This window comes from Babylonia areolata, chromosome 15, assembly GCF_041734735.1.
Source record: "Babylonia areolata isolate BAREFJ2019XMU chromosome 15, ASM4173473v1, whole genome shotgun sequence".
NCBI lineage: Eukaryota > Metazoa > Mollusca > Gastropoda > Neogastropoda > Buccinidae > Babylonia > Babylonia areolata.
The window spans coordinates 9453553-9471598 of NC_134890.1; the positions used below are offsets into that span (position 1 = coordinate 9453553).

General features: G+C 38.7%; 1 protein-coding gene across 3 annotated transcripts in view; it reads left to right on the forward strand.

The window, feature by feature from the left end:
* The first annotated feature begins 3923 nt into the window (after nt 1–3923).
* LOC143290415 (ataxin-7-like protein 3) overlaps nt 3924–18046 on the forward strand; it is a 30506-nt gene continuing 16383 nt past the window's right edge. For all 3 annotated transcript variants that reach the window (XR_013056391.1, XM_076599829.1, XM_076599830.1), the window contains exons 1-5: nt 3924–4036; nt 9191–9306; nt 9831–9847; nt 11947–12115; nt 13305–13402. Coding sequence is in view for 2 of the 3 variants with exons in the window: in XM_076599829.1 (XP_076455944.1) it covers nt 4016–4036; nt 9191–9306; nt 9831–9847; nt 11947–12115; nt 13305–13402 (421 nt within the window). In the remaining variant the exon portion in view is untranslated. The remainder of the gene's footprint in view (nt 4037–9190; nt 9307–9830; nt 9848–11946; nt 12116–13304; nt 13403–18046) is intronic.

Here is an 18046-nt window from a genome sequence, read left to right on the forward strand (position 1 = left end):
GTCAAACACTGGATTCACTACTGGTTTCGGTCTTTTTTTTTTCGGTCAGTTGTTCCCTGTGACAGGAGATGAAAATAGAAGTATTTACGCTGCAGTGATAATTTTCCAAAAGCTGATCATGCAGGGAGGAGCGTCCAGTCTCCTTTTAATTCTACGATCAAATCATCCTCGCTGTTTACAGTGAACTTCTTGCCATCTGTAACATGGTGATAAAAAACAATTGATGCCCTTTTGTTTACACTTCTTGCAGTTTTCATATGTGGCAACAACTTACGCCTAATCTCCCGCAGCCCGGGTCGGGGAGAAATCTTCACTGATGAACAGTCCACTGTCCCGTAGTTTACATTTGCCATGCAGTGCCATGAGCGTCTTGCAGAAGGTGCAGCAGGTAATCACAAGGGGAGTTATCATCAGTGTTGCCCAGGCGGTCACGTGAAGACGGTTGAAGGGGACGTCGTTCACTGGCAAGCTCCACTGAGCCAGTCAGTCTCTCACCGCATCTGAGAGAGAGAGAGAGAGATCAACTGGAAGGGTGCGCCAGTTGCTCATTCGTTTTTCGATCTGAAGTGTTGATGAGCATTTGTTTTTTTGTTTTTTTAACTGTTATAATTGTCTTACTGATTATTTTCCTATTTATAATAAATGAAACATACACACGCATGCACGCACATGTGCGCGCGCACACACGCACACACGCCTGGCAGGCACTGACACGGCGTGGCCGCACACGCACACGGCACACACCGTGACCGACTCATGCCCGGCGGCCAGTGTACACGTACACGCACACACTGGCACTGTGCGCGTTCACGCGCACACACACACACACACACAACACACACACACACACACACACACACACACACACACACTACACAGTTGTTTCACTGACTCAATCTTATAATGTAATACTACTTACCCAAAATGTTTTTCTTTTTACATGAGAACTGATGTGTGCGTGGTAATCAGTGACGGATGTGGCAGTTATCCGTTTTTCTCTTTGACATTTGCTGACGGGTTGCACGGCAGACAATAAAGTATTTTGAACTGAATTGAATTGAATTATGAATGAATTGACAGACATTGAACAGCTTTAATGTCATCCGACAATGAACATACTATTTTGAAGTGGTGATACTCGGTTTGGCTTCTTTTATGTATGAAATGAAATATGAAAAGAAAAAAAAAAATAAAATAAAATAAAATCCCGTATTTGTAATATTCATTTGGGACCAGCATACTTTACCAGTAGAAATAAAAAGGAATGAAAAATTCCGCGCCCGGTTTAGTTCTGCTCATGTAATTTTAGTTTGCGTAACTGAAGTCATGTGTTGTCAACTGAGACAAGACAAGACAAGACAAGTGTACTAAATCAGTAAACTCCGTAGGGAGAACATGAAAATACTACTTAATTCATGTAACTGATACAAATATGAACAGCACTTTGGTATTGTACTCACAACCATTTACAACGGCCATACCAAAATCTCGCCTGCATTACTGTTTTTTTTTTTTTTTTTTTTTTTTTTTTTTTAAGATAGAGAGAGGGGGGTAAAATGAAGTTATTCGTTCACTGATTTATTGATTTATATTTTGTCTGTTCATCTAAGATGATGATATGAGACTGAAAATATATGATATTATTAATAGTATTATTATTATTATTATTTGGATAATTCATCATTTCTATGATGATGATGATGATTGTTATCATTAATTAGAAATCATCATTTCTGTATATTCAGTCAAATGAACAGGGGGCGGTTGAGGTGGAGGGGGAGAGGGGCGGGGGGCGACAGAGGGGGAGTGGAGGGGACAGTAAGGAAGAGAGAGAGAATCAGTAGCTCAAGGAGACGTCACTGCGTTCGGACAAATCCATATATGGCGCTACACTGACCACATCTGCCAAGCAGATGCCTGACCAGCAGCGTAACCCAACGCGCTCAGTCAGGCCTTGAGGAAAAAAAAACTAACAAAAAAACAACAACACACAAACAATTTTTTTTATAAAAAAAGAAATAAGTAAATAAATACATAAATAAAGAACTACTACTAATAATAATAATACTGATTTATAAGGCGCAAAAGCTTGATGAAGTCAACTATAAGCATACAAATATATATATATATATATATATATATATATATAATATATATATATAAAAAAGAAAAAAAAGACAACAATGATGATAAATAAGCAAATAAATGTCAGTAAAACATGCAGACACACATTCACACATACGCACACATATGCATAACAGATATGCACCAAACATGCAGTTTCACATATATGAAAGCACAATCAAATACACATAAACGTACATGAGCCCCAACACACACACACACACACACACACACACACACACACACACACACACACACACACACACACACATTACCCTGCACCCCCTCAACCCCCCTCCTCCACACACTCATTTCTAGGCTACGTATCGCAGCTTCCACGGCGCACACACACACACACACACACACACACACAGAGTCACACTTACTAATGTACAAGCACACACACATACGCCCATATCCCCCACCCCCAGCTCCACACACATATATACAAATATATATATGCACACCCGCACATTCCAATATTCCGTTGCTCCCACAGTATAGGCATGCATACACACACATACCTCATCCTCTACCCCCTCTTTGGTGACTGAGCCATCTGTGTATATGATGATGTCCTCTTCTTTACTGTTTTCTTCTATGAGTAGCTTCACTGGCACTTCCGCATCAGTTTTGCCCTCTGGCCATTCCCGACAATGTCTTCCTAGAGCCGGGTGAAATGGCTGTTGAATAGATGGTTGAGGTTTTCCAGGGGTTTTTCTCCCATTCTTTTGTTTCTTTCAGGTCTTGTAGTCGGCATACTAGCTGGATTGTGTCTTCTGCTTGCCCCATCTATGATCTTCCTCGTCATAGACGGCTGCCTTTTGGTTCTTTGACTCAGTGCGTCATGCAGTGGGTTTTGAGGGTTTTATAATGCTCTGAAGTAGGTCTTAACATGTTCTAACTTGTTTCTGGCCTGCACTGGAGGAAGGTCAAGCAGGTATCGCATGGTTTCCGTGGGCGTGTCTTTTGTTGAGAGAGAGAGAGAGAGAGAGAGAGAGAGAGCAGAATGTTGAAAAGATAGAGTACAAAATGTAAAATGGAGAGGGTGAGTGTCAGTGATTGGAGAAAGAAAAACATAATATTGAAAGGGTGTGTGTGCGAGGGAGGGGGGGGGGGGGGGGAGCCGGGATTCAATGGACAAAAAATTAATCAGTAATCAAATATTGTATGCACTATTTCTGTAGTTTATTATCTGAAAAGAGGATGATATGGCCGGGGACCTACAATAAACAACCAACTGGACAATTTAACATTTAACTAGCTAACTTTTATAAAGAACACTTTTTAGAATTAAAAAAACAAAAAACAAACAAACAACAAAACAAAACAAACAAACAAACAAACAAACAAAACAAACAAAAAACAACCAAAAAAACACAAAAAAACCCACTGAAAACATTTGAAACTGGCAACACCTATTCAGTAATTTCTGAAGGCAAAAAAGGTTTTATTTCTAAACAGCGGGTTAAAACGTGCTCTACTGTTAAACGTCCTTTGTAAATGCATTCAATATTTTCACAATATTTTTGTGTACAGGGCATTTAGTTATAGCCTGGATGACATGCTTTTGATAGCCCTGCCAGTTCTTTTAGCATTTAATAAGGCAGAAGTGTGAACTTCTGAAGACAGAAAGGAATTTAGCACATTTCTTTCAACAATATTACACATTTCAGATGATAATAAACAATAAATGAAATTATGAATTGGCGAATCAACGTTGAATTGCCTGGCCTTTTGAGATTAACCATGCCTTTGAAACTTTGGAGTGGAGCCTTTTCAAGGGATATAACTGAGAAGGCATTGACTGGATCAGGTAGACTTGGTCGGACTGGAGAGAGAAGGAACAAAGAAACATTGTCAGCCTGCGTTGGATTCAAGTTTGACAACAATGGATAGTGAGGAGCTTCAGGTAATACTGGCAATTTTCAGACACAGTGGTGTCACTTTTGACTAGTATTTTTGTGTTTAGTGGGATGATATACATCAGGAAGAAGAAGAAAAAGTGAAAAGCCTTTTTACCGAAATATGCCATCTCACGGGGAGAGCTTCACAGTCACACGTGGTCGCGCCAAACGATCTTATCGAAATGCAGTTTGAGTTTTAAGAGTGAAGACATTCGTTAATAAACAGCTCTCACACATGCACACGCATGGGTTACTTTCATTTATAACAGTTCATGACAATCACAAAGTGTTCTTGTTCTTATGTGGTCTTCATTGATTTTTGACTCACTTGTGTAAACAAAGTGAGTCTATGTTTTAACCCGGTGTTCGGTTGTCTGTGTGTGTGTCTGTGTGTCCGTGGTAAACTTTAACATTGACATTTTCTCTGCAACTACTTTGTCAGTTGACACCAAATTTGGCATAAAAATAGGAAAAATCCAGTTCTTTCCAGTCATCTTATTTAAAACAATATTGCGCTTCTGGGATTGGCACAAAAAAATAAAGAATGAAGCCTAATTATATGCAAACTGCATTTACTGTTATATTTATATTTTTTGTATTCTCTAAACTTGGCACTTTGATCTGATATTCTGACCCAACAGCTAGAGCAGTCATTATTATCATTTTTGGTTCAAACAGGAACTTCTTTTGCTAAGCATGGAAGTTTTATTTATATTGGAAACGTTTTGGTGCAGATAAAAAAAGGGAAATTACTCTGTAATGCTAGTGGAGTTAATTTGCTTTAAACTGATCTTTCTCATCTTAAACATTACATTTTGAAACAAGAGAGGCAAGGCCTTCAAGACTCACTTGTGATGCACTTTTTTTTAAAAATGCAAGCTTTTTATGTATTGAGTATAATTTCAAAATGTAATGTTTAAGATGAGAAAGATCAGTTTAAAGCAAACTAAGTTCCCCAGCAGAGTAATTTCCCTTGTTTTACTGCCTACACCAAAACGTTTGCAATAAATAAAACTTCCATGCTTAGCAAAAGAAGTTCCTGTTTGAACAAAAAATGATAATAATGACAGATCTTTTGTTGGGTCGAATATCAGATCAAAGTGCCAAGTTTAGAGAATACAAAAAATATAAATATAACAGTAAATGCATTGTACTCAATACATAAAAACGTGGATTTTTTAAAAAGTGTATCACAAGTGAGTCTTGAAGGCCTTGCCTTTCTTGTTATTCATAGAATAAATCGATTTGGGCAGTATCCACATTTATTCCCGTGGGCTGATGAAGGCAAGGGCTATGCCAGTTTGGTGTATTCTCTCACAGTTAGCCCAGGGCAGACACAAAAATGGTCGAAATGTGTGCAACAAATTGTTCTTTTCATGATAAAATAGAATAAATCATACTGATTACATTATCGCGGTACAGTACTTGTGACTGACTGCTGCCGCGCTGATGCTGTCCTATACCTCCATTAGTAGGTCATTGCTGCAGATGATAGATACCATACAGAAAATAAGAAAACTCTTTGGGGTCGAAAGGAAACAAATATTTTAATTTCATCTATTATATACTAAATTGGTAGAAAACGCAAATCTGCTTTTACAGTTTCTTACCAGTCATGACATTTCATAAAGAATGGAATCGGTATAAAACCGACTGCAAAGGTGAATTTACGAAGTCAGTACGGGATCATTTACTGTTTAGTTCATAAGAACAATTATGTTGACATTTTACACAATGCACCACTTGGAAATACTTCATGCTCTGCTTATTAACGTGTAGCATATGAATATCTAAATACGTGTTAACTAGGTTTGTTTCAATGAACATTGTCGGAGCACTGTCCAGACAATTCAGAAAGCATGGAAGGCAGATGATGGCAAAATCGACCAACATCATGTCTTGATGTAAGAACAGTAAGAAATTTTTTTTTTCTTTGGAAATGAAGTGAACCCTGGTGCAGTAGACACGTCAGTTTAGCATGGGAAAGAAAATGTATCTGGCTGGAGTATGAAGGTGGCAAAATGAAGTGCAGCAGATAGTCATGAAGAGCAAAGACAGCCTGGAAGATGAAAATGGGTCAGTCTCCAGAACTTTGTTGGAAATGGGGGTCTCTCAGTGTGATTCAGTATAAACATGTGTTTACAATGATTATTCAAATGTTTCACATATTATCAAGATTGCAATTCATTAGAGAAATGACTGCAACAATTTTGTGAGAATATGGTTTGTTTTTGTGTCTTAAATGTGTTGAAAATTATTTAAAAAAACATCATTTCAGCGCCATTTTGTGACATGGCAATGTGTCTGTGAACATGAAGTGGTCAGAAACAAATAAGTACAAATCCAGTACATACAGACCTGATCTATATTCATTCGTTGTGATAATAAAACATTGATCATCAATAAAAAATGGTACATAAAGTTTGAAATATTATGCAAAAAACCCGCATGACAGACGTAAACAGCCTGTTCCTCTTGACGTGTTTTTTTATTCGTTCAAACTCAAAGGCAAGCGCATTCATGAATACACTACACATTCTTTACTTGCAACAGGTGGTCAACACAACTGTCTTCAGCAGCACATACACTCATTTTCTTGAGAAAAAAAAGTCTGTTCAACTATTTAAATGCAATCAGCGTCACATATTAATTTTCAGTTCCGCTTTTCCGTGTTACTTCTGTACATGTAAACGACCAAATAAAAATATACATGTAAAACAAAATTAGAACTGTTTTCACATAAATCATGCAGATTCATCGCAGGAAAGCGTAAATCGGTTTGCCAAACACCTTCAATCATGTGTGTTTGAACATAGATTCAGAAAATGTGTTGTGTCTGACAGTGTGTGAAAAAACTGAAATGTACACATGTTACACAGAAATCTCCGATATGTTCATTCACACACCATGGTGTGTATGTTAATTTCGTCATTGTTATGGTTTGTTTGTACATTTTTCTCTCATCCAATTAAGTTTAGACACAATCACTGTTTCTGACACATGGTGAGATGTGGTAATATTCGCATACTGGCGTAAGATTTCGAACCAAGTCAATGCATGTAGTTCGGTAAGACAGCTTTCAGTTGAAGACTTGTTGCATCAAAAGTTCCAAACAACAAAGTTCAAAGTAGAAAATCACTCCCTTAAATTACCTTGATTCCGGCTTTTGCTGTCTGGTGAAGTTTTATCATGAAATAATGTTGTTTATCAGTTCACAAGATAGACGATGGAAGTGTGGAACGAAAAAATTCGTTGCATCCAAAACACATCAGTCCCTACGTGCTTATTGTTTTGCAGAAGTTGATTAGAACAGCCACATTTTACATCACACAAGTTCTGAAAAACCAAACTATACATTGACTGTGAATGAATTTCTTAAAATTAATTAAGTTTGAAGCATTTCACGTTTAGTAGTGCTTGACATGAAGTCAGGTGTCACATTCGGACACGGAACACATGTTCTTCGGTTGTGCTTTAGACAGATAATAAAATTCCTTATTTTTAGTTGTTGTTTGTTGTTGTTATTGTTGTTGTTTGGTTTTGCTTTTTCTCATAGTCTTTCTTTTATTACATTTTGTTTTCTGCCCTCCAACATATTCACTGTGAGGATAATGCTAACCAGTTTTCTGTTGATTATCGAATAGAAAGATACAAAGAATCCGGTGTTTTGATCACAATTCTTCAGATAAATAGGAAAACTTTTGTCAAGTGATATAAATCATACAATTCCCATTTCATAATAAGATGAACAGTAGTACTTTAAACAGTTAAACACTGGGGAGAATTGATGTGAAAATGGAGTGCCTGCAGTGTTTCTGAAAAATAAAATCATCTAGGGTGGGGAGGTTAGTTTAGGTATTTTGGGTTCCATGTTACATATGTCATAAGGTTTTAGGTAATCATTAATAAAATACATAATTTTGCACAGGCTTTGTTTGAATGCATTGCGTTGGCTAAGGATTGCATGATAGATTCATTACTATCATTATTATAAATCCAGTAATTCAAACGTCTGTGTCGGGAAAGTTGGTTGCTTGGATTCAATGTTACACGTGTTACAACAAAGTTTTACATAATCATTAATAAAATTTATGATCCATTGTTATCATTATGATTATTATTTATATCCCACGCAAATACCGGTTCATTTCCAAAGAAAAATATGTATTTCACATCAAGACATGATGTTCAATTTTGCCATCATTTTCTCTCCATACTTCCGAATTTATTGTCTGGAAAGAGGTCCGATAAAGTTCATTGAAACTGAACCGGGTTAACACATATTTAGATATTTATATTCTACACGTTAATAAGCGTAGCATGGAGTATATCCAAGTTGTGCATTGCGTAAAATATCAACAAAATTGTACTTGCGACTTAAATGATCCCGTGCTGCCTTCGTAAATTCACCTTTGCAGTCGGTATAATACCGATTTAATTCTTTATGATATGTCATGAATGGTAAAAAACTGGATAACATTCACAAAAGCGGGTTTGTGTCTTCTACCAATTTAGTACAAAATACATGAAATTGAAAATGTTTGTTTCCTTTTGACCCCTAAGAGCTCTGTTCCTAGCTTTCTGTTCAGAATCAGTGGTTTGCCGCAGTGACCTGCTCACAGAGCAGCATCAGCGCGGCAGCAGTCAGTCACATGTACTGTACTGCGCTGAATGCTTTCCTCTGGTGACCCCTTAAACTGCGCTTGCGTAACCTTCGCATGTTCTTGCCTTGCGACTCTTTGTAAGGCGCCCTCACACAGGCAGAAGTAATAAAAACATTCGATTCTGGACATTAAAAATCAAAATCTACTTAGGTTCCTGCCCCCCTATAGTGGTCAGCTTTATGTCAGTGTGATTAGTATGATTTATTCTATTAAAAGTGCTACTTTATAGTTTGCACTTTATCTTTTTAATTAAAAGTATGTTTGTTGAGTGATTTTATTAGTAATTTAAGTAAAGCTTACTGTGTTTCTTCTTCTTTCTTTCTTTATTATATATTTATATAATTTTCATATGGAATCTACCATTTTAGCAAGAGCAAATCAAGGAGCAAAAGTGATGTCTTGAACTTTCTGTAACTGTAATACTAATAGATTAGTTTTGTTCTCAGATTATTTTATGTGGCAGTAAAACTAAAAGTGTGACAATCGATGTTCCAGAGTGTTTTAGTCAGTGTGATGGAGGAGCTCATTGAAGACCAGTGCCTCGGTCTTTGCTTTGAAGTCCATCGAGCATGCAGAACAGGAGCCTTCCTTATTGCAGACACAGACCCTGAGTATGGTTGTCTTTTTGTTTATTTATTTATGATTTATTCATCTAAATTTCCTTTTTATTATTTCATTTTTGTAGGTGTATTAAATCAGGATTCTTTTTCAGTATTGTTTTATATTACTATTAGTCTTGAATATTGCTTGATTAGTTGTTTTATGTTTTGTTCAGAGTTAAATAAAGGCAGGAAATTGTCCAAATGTTTAACTTGAACATACGAAAGTTATGTGTGTGTGTGTGTGTGGATTTGATTGATGGTTTTTATTATAAGTAGAAAGAGATTAAGAAGGAAAGATCAGCTAAATAAGATATTTTGAAGAAGTTGCTGCCATTGGTTGTGCTAGTTTATTCCTAACTGTGAAATCAGAACAATACAAATTGACAACAATAACAAAAATGTGTGCTGTTTTGTTTCTGCAGTCTAGTCTTCATGTTTTATATTTTTTTAGTTACTTAGTTTACAAAGAATAGGTGAATAATTAAATTAACAATTGTTCTCTCTCAGAAAAGGAACTTCTGTTTCTGTTGCAGATCAGCTGAGAATTTTGGTGAGTATAGGTTTTGATAAACTTCAATGACTCAGGAATATTGGCCTGTTCATAAAATAGCCCACAATTCTGTGTGTTTTAAAAATGAAATTGTTTTTAATATAAAATCATTGACTCCAACTTCAGTGTAAGATAAGAATTTTTTTCCACTTGTGTGACTTTGAGAAATTAAGTTGCTTGGTGCTAAAAATCAAATCAAATCTTCAGAGTTCTGCTGCTAACACTTCTAGTATTAGTTGAAATTTTTAAGTTGTTTCCATTTCAGTGCTACTTTTGATATATGCATTTTTGCAGTCTTCTTCCTGTCTTTTGTGTGATTTGTTTTTATGTGGAAACTTATTTAGTTTAACTTATTAGCATTTTTGAATGTGTGAAATTTAAGCTGTGAAGTGCTCAGCATGAATGGGTGTTCTCTTTATCATGTATACAGTACATAATTTGTACACATATGCAGGTTTCAGATTTCATGTTTGTCAACAATCACTGACACACGCAATTTTGAAATGACCCATTGATGTGGCAGTTGGTCACCTATTAATATTTTGTAAAGTCAGTCATGCTAAAAGGGTTTTTGTAGATTTTTCTTATTCCCCAGCAAAACAATCTCAGTTGTAGTTTCAAACTCTGAAAAGCATGAATATAATTGTTACTGTTGTTGCTATGCAGTTTGACATTGAGCAGACGAACATTTGGGGGAAAAAACAAATATGTAATGAGCCTGGAAACAAGACAAGGTACATTTAGAGAAACTGCCTTACTGAGAAAGGCATTGTTGCTTGCGCATTGTGAACTGCGATGGAATATAGTAGCAGTTTAACTTTTCACTTTCCCTCCATTCTTCTTGATTCAGATTGAGGATGGCTTTGATACATACATGTAGAACATTTCACCGTAAAAAGTCATCATCCGCATTCTGAAGCCTGTCACTGAAATGAGCTATCTAATACAAGAAAGACTGAATTATGTTCAGAACAGTTGCAGTCTCTTCCAGTCTGAATCAGATAAATTTCTTCAGCGTTCATGGACAACTTACACATTTACTCTGTTGATGTTTTAAGCAAGAGTGTGGTCCTTTTGTGTAAAATCGAGATTCAAACAATGTATACAAGTACACTTTAATGTGCACGACCGTTTCTATTTCAACGTTTGAGCAGCCATACCTCGTTTTCAGGATATCTTTGTGTTGCCATAACCCAGCTTACATGTACTGACATTGATAACATCTTAAAGTGTGTTTCATCTTTTTTTTTTCCTGTGCATAATTAAGAACAGAATGAAACAGGTCAGCTCATTATGGTGACAGAGTACTTGAGAGATTTTATAGACATTTGATATTTTACAGCTAGGAAGGTTTAGATTTCCACAAAGCAGAGGAAAGTGCTTTCCTTAATTAATATCGGTAGTTATAGTATCAGACCAATACAGTTCTGATGTCTTTCAGCTCTACTGCTTTGCTTTTGTTTCTTTTGTTAGCAGAATAAAGTTTAGTAATGACTATGATGTATTTTCCATTTTCATCATGACACTGCAAACCTTACTGGGCACATAGTGTCTACATTCCATCACACACACACACACACACACACACACACACACACACACACACACACACACACACACAGAGAGAGAGAAAGAGAGAGAAAGAGAGAGAGAGAGCTCTTGGCTGACTTGTGAAGCAGACAAACAAAATCATTCAAAAATACTGTTCAAAGACTGTCTAAAAGAACAGAACAAAAAAAAAAAATACAGCTTTATCTTGGGATGGATTTTTTGTTTAGTTTTATGTAAATTTTTTTTTTTTACCAGAGTTTATGGAAGAAGGGTTGAAATTGAAAGAGGCTGCTGAAACTTCAATAACACAGACAAATCATTGTTAGTGTCAATAACTGAATAAGGAAACTATCATTCTTTGGCCAGGCAGGTACTACATGATATGCTTGTTTGCCGTCTGTGCATTTGTATATTCATTCATTCATTCATTCATTTTTCATTCATCTCCTGCTTTTTTTTTTCAGCATTGATCAACAAACCTGGTGTTGATGTGCTTGGTATTTCAGCATTGATCAACAAACCTGGTGTTGATGTGCTTGGTATTTCAGCATTGATCAACAAACCTGGTGTTGATGTGCTTGGTCAGACGCCCACCAAGAAGAGCTCTGAGTGTATGTGCCCCAACTGCTTTCGCAATCTGGCAGCAGCACGCTTCGCCCCCCACCTGGAGAAATGCATGGGCATGGGACGCAATAGTTCACGCATTGCCAGTCGCAGGTGACTCTCTTGCTTATTGTTATTTGGCATTGTGAGATGCTATTTGCATTATTTAGGCATTGTGATGTATGGTCAGTGTTGTGTGATGGTTTTGTGTGTTTAACTCTTTCACTGCCACAGGCGACTTTAGTTGACTGGACTGTGCACCGCCATAGGTGACTTTTGTTGACACAGAGGGGTCATGTTGATAAGACCATTTTTCACATTGTAACAAAGCTTGACAGCTGCAGACAGTTTCCCACGCCTGTGGGACAATGACTATCCTTTGCCCCCTGACCAAGTTTGAAGTGAATAAGTGAAGTCCATTGTGTTGTTTGGACATGAACTGAAGCCTGTGAATGAGAGAATCGTTTCTGGAATATTTGGCACTGGGGAGTGTTTTTCACTCAAAAACTTGGCAGTGAAGGAGTTAAAGATGTATGTTTTTGTATTAATACAAGTACGTTTTCTTATAAGTTTAGAGTTTCAGTAGCTCGAGGAGGCGTCACTGCGTTCGGACAAATCCATATACGCTACACCACATCTACCAAGCAGATGCCTGACCAGCAGCGTAACCCAATGTGTTTAGTGAGGCCTTGAGAAAAAAAAAAGTGTTTAATTGCATGTTTTACTCATCTGTGTTTACCTTGTACAGTGCTGTTGAGCATGTTTTACATGAAAAGGTGCTATATAGATTGTTATTATTATTATTATTATTATTATCACTTTGAGCGTGGATTTGTTGGTTGGATTGGCTGGATGTGAATGATAAAAATGTTGTGACCAGTACAGTACGTTGTGTTTCTTCAAATGGGCTTTCTCCCAGTTTGCACTACAGTAAATGAGCACTCATTCAGTGTTGACAGTGACATTATGTCGGATTTTTTTGTTTTTTTTTGTTTCTAATCTAAATATGTGTGTGTGTTTTTTTGTGGTTTTGTGTGTGTGTGTGTGTGTGTTTTAATCATTGTAAAGCTGTTTCTGAGCATTTGTTTGTTAGTTGGTGTCAGGTTTGTTGAGTTTTTATTCTTTGTAAAGATCACTATTCCAAAGGTAGCCATACTATAGCTGTCAAAAAGTAAGATTTAATTTTTCAGTCTGAATGTTTAAAAAAAAAGAAGAAGAAATCAGGTAAAACAATAACATGTTTACGATCCCCCAACCCCTCCACTTTTATATTTATATGGTGTTTTGGGTTGGTTTTTTTTAGAATTGCAAACAACACCAAGAGAGACAGCGATGACAGTGGTGGAGGAGATGACGACAACAATGATAATGACTGGAGTTACGGCACCGAAAACAAGAAAGGTAATGCTTTCAGTTGAATGTTTTCCTACACTCAGAGAGTCATGCTTAAATGGGCAAAGATTACATTAAATGGAAAATTTTGCATAACTTTATTGCAGTTCAGTGTTCAGGGTTTGTGCACACCTTGAAAGAAAAATGTCTTGAAATTTTGAGGCTTTCTTTTTGAGAGTCATGAAAATTTTGACTATGCTGCTCATCAGTGATTCAGAGTGCTTGACCCCCGAAAACAGAGTATGGCTGCCTACATGGCGGGGTAAAAACGGTCATACACGTAAAAGTCCACTCGTGTCCGTACAAGTGAACATGGGAGTTGCAGCCCATGAGCGAAGAAGAAGATGAGTGCCTGAAAGTGCTTCAGAATCAGGGTGGTGCTGGATGGTTATATTTTGGACTGATCATTTTGCAAAGGCAGGCAGATGGCAAACTAGAAGAAATGTGAGTCAAGATATTTTTTAAATTCTGTGGAAAGCCCCAATTCTGCTGCAAACCAACTGCATGGCATGGGAGATAATTATTTGGAAGGACTTTCAGTGAGGTCTCTGTATTTGCAAGATGTGAGTGTTTCTGTCAACTTTGGACTTATTCTCTGCATTTGTCGTCTATGTCTTTCACTGTTAACACACATAGCCGCTCTTGGTGATGTTCAGTATTCATTTCAGTCTGCTACAGGTATTGTGTACGGATCTGTAAGACACAGGCTGCTGGTTTGGAAGTGCACTGTCACCGTCATCCATGTCTGTTCAGTGTTTCTTGTTACTTGATAACCATAGCAACTGTGGGAGAGCGCAAGGGCAAGTTGCCATCCCCCTGAATACAGTGGCTTGCTGAGCCCATGAAACAGCTCTGAAATGGCCGCTTTGAGGGGTCAACATTAGCTTTGTTTTGTTTTTTTCACTTGCAGTCAGGCAAGTCAGTGGAAAATTAACTTGCCTGGATAGCTTTTGTATTATCCGGGTTTCAGAAACTTAATGCAGCAGGCAGACATATCAGTATCGCTTATCTTAGTAAACTGTGTGTGTGTGTGTGTGTGTGTGTGTGCTGGTCATTCTCACATGGTGTTTATATGTGAGTAGAAGAGAATGGTTGGATGTGACAGACAGAATGATAGCGAGGAAAAGAAAGACTAAGAACGGGACACAGTTGCAGAGAGGCAGTGTGGTGCAGACAGCTGTTACGTAGACATGGAAACACATGCCATAAAATTTGGACTGTTAGCCACAACTTTTTCCCCAAACTTTGACCCCTGCTGCTAAAATAACGGTGTGGCTTGTTTATGGATTTTTCCCAAAGTTGCGGGTTTTCCAGTGATGCATTCAGGTCAAATTAAGTTGTTGCCATCAGTCTCCAGTCTATTTTTAGATTCACATTATGTTTCAAAACTGGTTTTGACTCTTCGTGAATTCACAGCGCACTGTAAAAGTGTGCTTTTGATATTTGTTTACGTTTTTTCCTCCAAATTTACACACGGCCTTTAAACACACGAAACATTCAGTTGATCGCCCTTGTTCAGACAACTTCCATCATGCTAAAAACACAATGCAGTGCTTACGATGCAGCTTTCAAGTTGAAGGCTATTGATCTGGCTGTTGAAAAGGGAAACCGAGCTGCTGCCTATGAACTTGGAGTAAATGAATCCATGATAAGATAAGATAAGAATAACTTTATTATCTCCAACTGGAGAAATTTGGTCAGGTGCATTATCACAACATAGACAAGTAAACAACATGGGGACCATAACTGTAAAAGTCAACAACAGCTTTTACGAATATTACGAAGATACAAATGTAAAAAATATCTTATACACCGTTTCATACATACATCCACACACTGCAGGTAATAACTAACTAGTATTCTTAAGGTAAAAACAGAAAGAATCAAGAAACATTATTTGAATATAATTATAAACATAGCCTACTATACTGCACATTGATTATAATAGACAGATGATGGTGATGATGATGGCAGTTTCTTTGTATCCGAAGATCACCGGGAAGGTCTAGTCTGGGTGAGGCAAGCCTTCTGATGGCTGTACAGGCCAATCTTGGATTTGCATTGTCGGGAACAGCTGGCACACGTGAAGGTTGGCTGGTCGCTGGAGGGGTGAACTTGAGATGATGCCTCCTTTCTCTGCTCGCGTTTTTCCCTGCCTGTCTGTGTCCTGACCTTTTCAAAATTCCTGACAGCTTTCCTGGTGGAAGTTTTCCAGGCAGATCTGTTTGCTGCCAGTGTCTCCCAGCTGTGGTGGTCAATTTCGCTACATGACATCTGCTGCTTCAGTTGGTCCTTGTAGCGTCTGCGTGGAGCTCCAACGCTGCGTTTACCTTCACGCAGTTCGCCGTAGAAGACGGCCTTTGGCATTCTGGAGTTGTCCATACGCGTGAGGGTGTGGGTTCGAATCCCGCTCTCGCCCTTTCTCCTAAGTTTGACTGGAAAATCAAACTGAGCGTCTAGTCTTTCGGATGAGACGATAAACCGAGGTCCCGTGTGCAGCATGCACTTGGCGCACTGAAAAAGAACCCATGGCAACGAGAGTGTTGTCCTCTGGCGAAATTACGTAAAATGAAGTCCACTTTCATAGGTACACAAATATGTAAGCATGCACTCAAGGCCTGACTAAGCGCGTTGGGTTATGCTGCTGGTCAGGCATCTGCTCAACAGATGTGGTGTAGCGTGTATGGATTTGTCCGAACGCAGTGACGCCTCCTTGAGAAAGTGAAACTGAAACTGAAACCATACGCGCTACATGACCTGCCCAGCGCAGCTGTCAAAGCATCAGCATTGACTCGATGCTTGGGAGATCAGCTTTCTCCAGGACTTCGATGTTGGTAGTATAGTCCTGCCAATTGATGCCCATGATGAAGCGTAGGCATCTCTGCTGGAAACGCTGCAGCAGCTTGATGTGTCTCCTGTAGAGGACCCAAGCTTCAGATCCATACAGTAGGGTACTGATGACAACTGCCCTGTAGACCTGGATTTTGGTCGAGAGTCTTAGGGAGTGGTTTTGCCAAACACGTTTCTGGAGACGACCAAATGAGCTGCTGGATTTGGACAGACGATAGTCCACATGCTTGGAGATTGTGGCATCGTTGGAGATGATGCTTCCAAGGTAAGTGAAATGTTCCACAGCATTCAGTTGGTGCCTGTCAATGTAGATCTTGGGTGGTGCGTAGGTGCCATGAAGGGGTGCCTGGTACATGACTTCGGTCTTCTTCAGACTAATGGTGAGGCCAAAAGCCCGGGCTGCATCAGGAAAGTGATTGACGACTAACTGCAGAGCTTCCTCAGTATGAGCGAGGAGAGCACAGTCGTCTGCAAACAGCAGCTCCAGGATCAGTTCCTCAGTGGTCTTGGTATGCGCAAGGAGACGACGGAGGTTGAAGATGCTGCCATCAGTTCTGAACCTGATGTAGATGCCTTCAAACAGATCTTCCTTGGCTTCCCTCAGCATCAGGCCAAAGAAGATTGCGAAGAGTGTGGGGGCCAGGATGCAGCCTTGCTTGACACCGTTTCCAATGGGGAATGGCTCTGAAAGTTCGCCTCCACACTTCACTTGGCCACGCTGATCTTCATGGAGTTGCTTGAGGACTGCAAGAAACTTTGGTGGGCATCCAAGCTTTGTCAGGACCTTCCAGAGCCCATCTCGGCTAACCGTATCAAAGGCCTTGGTCAGGTTGATGAAGGCTGCGTAAAGGCCCATGTTCTGCTCCCTGCACTTCTCCTGGCAGATAAGATAAGAATAAAGATACGTTACGGAAAACCGCAACCAGATAATCAGCACACACCCGCACCCACCCACCCCCCACCCACCCCACACATGCGGATTACTTGATTAAACAAGAGTAATAAACATATGTTCTCAAATAAAAGCATTTCTTATATTCGCTTTTAAAAACATTGCAATTAATTATTACATCGTAATTATTAACAGAAACAGGGGAGAACTTTCTTGCTGCAAAAAGTCAGCAAAGGCTTTGAATGTAGCAGGCAACAGAGAAGCCACCAGCTCCAGCCAGCAAGACTAGGATTTATCTGACAGTGAAAACGAGGTCAGGGTCAGCGATGCCATGGCAGAAGCTGCGCTTCTGTTCAGTTCCGACACTGAAGACGAAGCTTTCAGTGGCTTCAGTGGAAATGATGATGACCATGAATGAATAAATGTAACTACTGGTGATTGTTAGTGTGTGTGTCAGTGTGTGTGTTTCTGTATATCTTTGATGTAGCTGTATTTCTATTTTTGTGTTGCTTTGACACTGAATTTGTAACTGAAGTTGTGCTTTGTGCACATCTGACAAGTGCCTATGGCTGTCGAGTTTCTCACTTTTTGTAATTAATTTTCAGACGATTTTGCACAAGCTTTTTGTGTGCAACATTTGCGGCTTATAAACCAGTGTGGCTTGTGTATGTATAAGTTCCAGTTTTTAAAAAAATTCAGTGGATGCGGCTCATATAACGATGCACTGAATAGTCAAAATTTCATGGTAATTGTTCAAAAGAAAAAAGATTCACTCCTGTGTCTAGGATTGTACCAGTGTCCCCATGTTCAATGTGTGTTTTACACACCTAATCTGGACAGTGTGTTTGTGTGCCTATTTTCAAGTTAAACAAAACAACTAAAGAAGAATAGAACATTGGCGATTCCTGCAC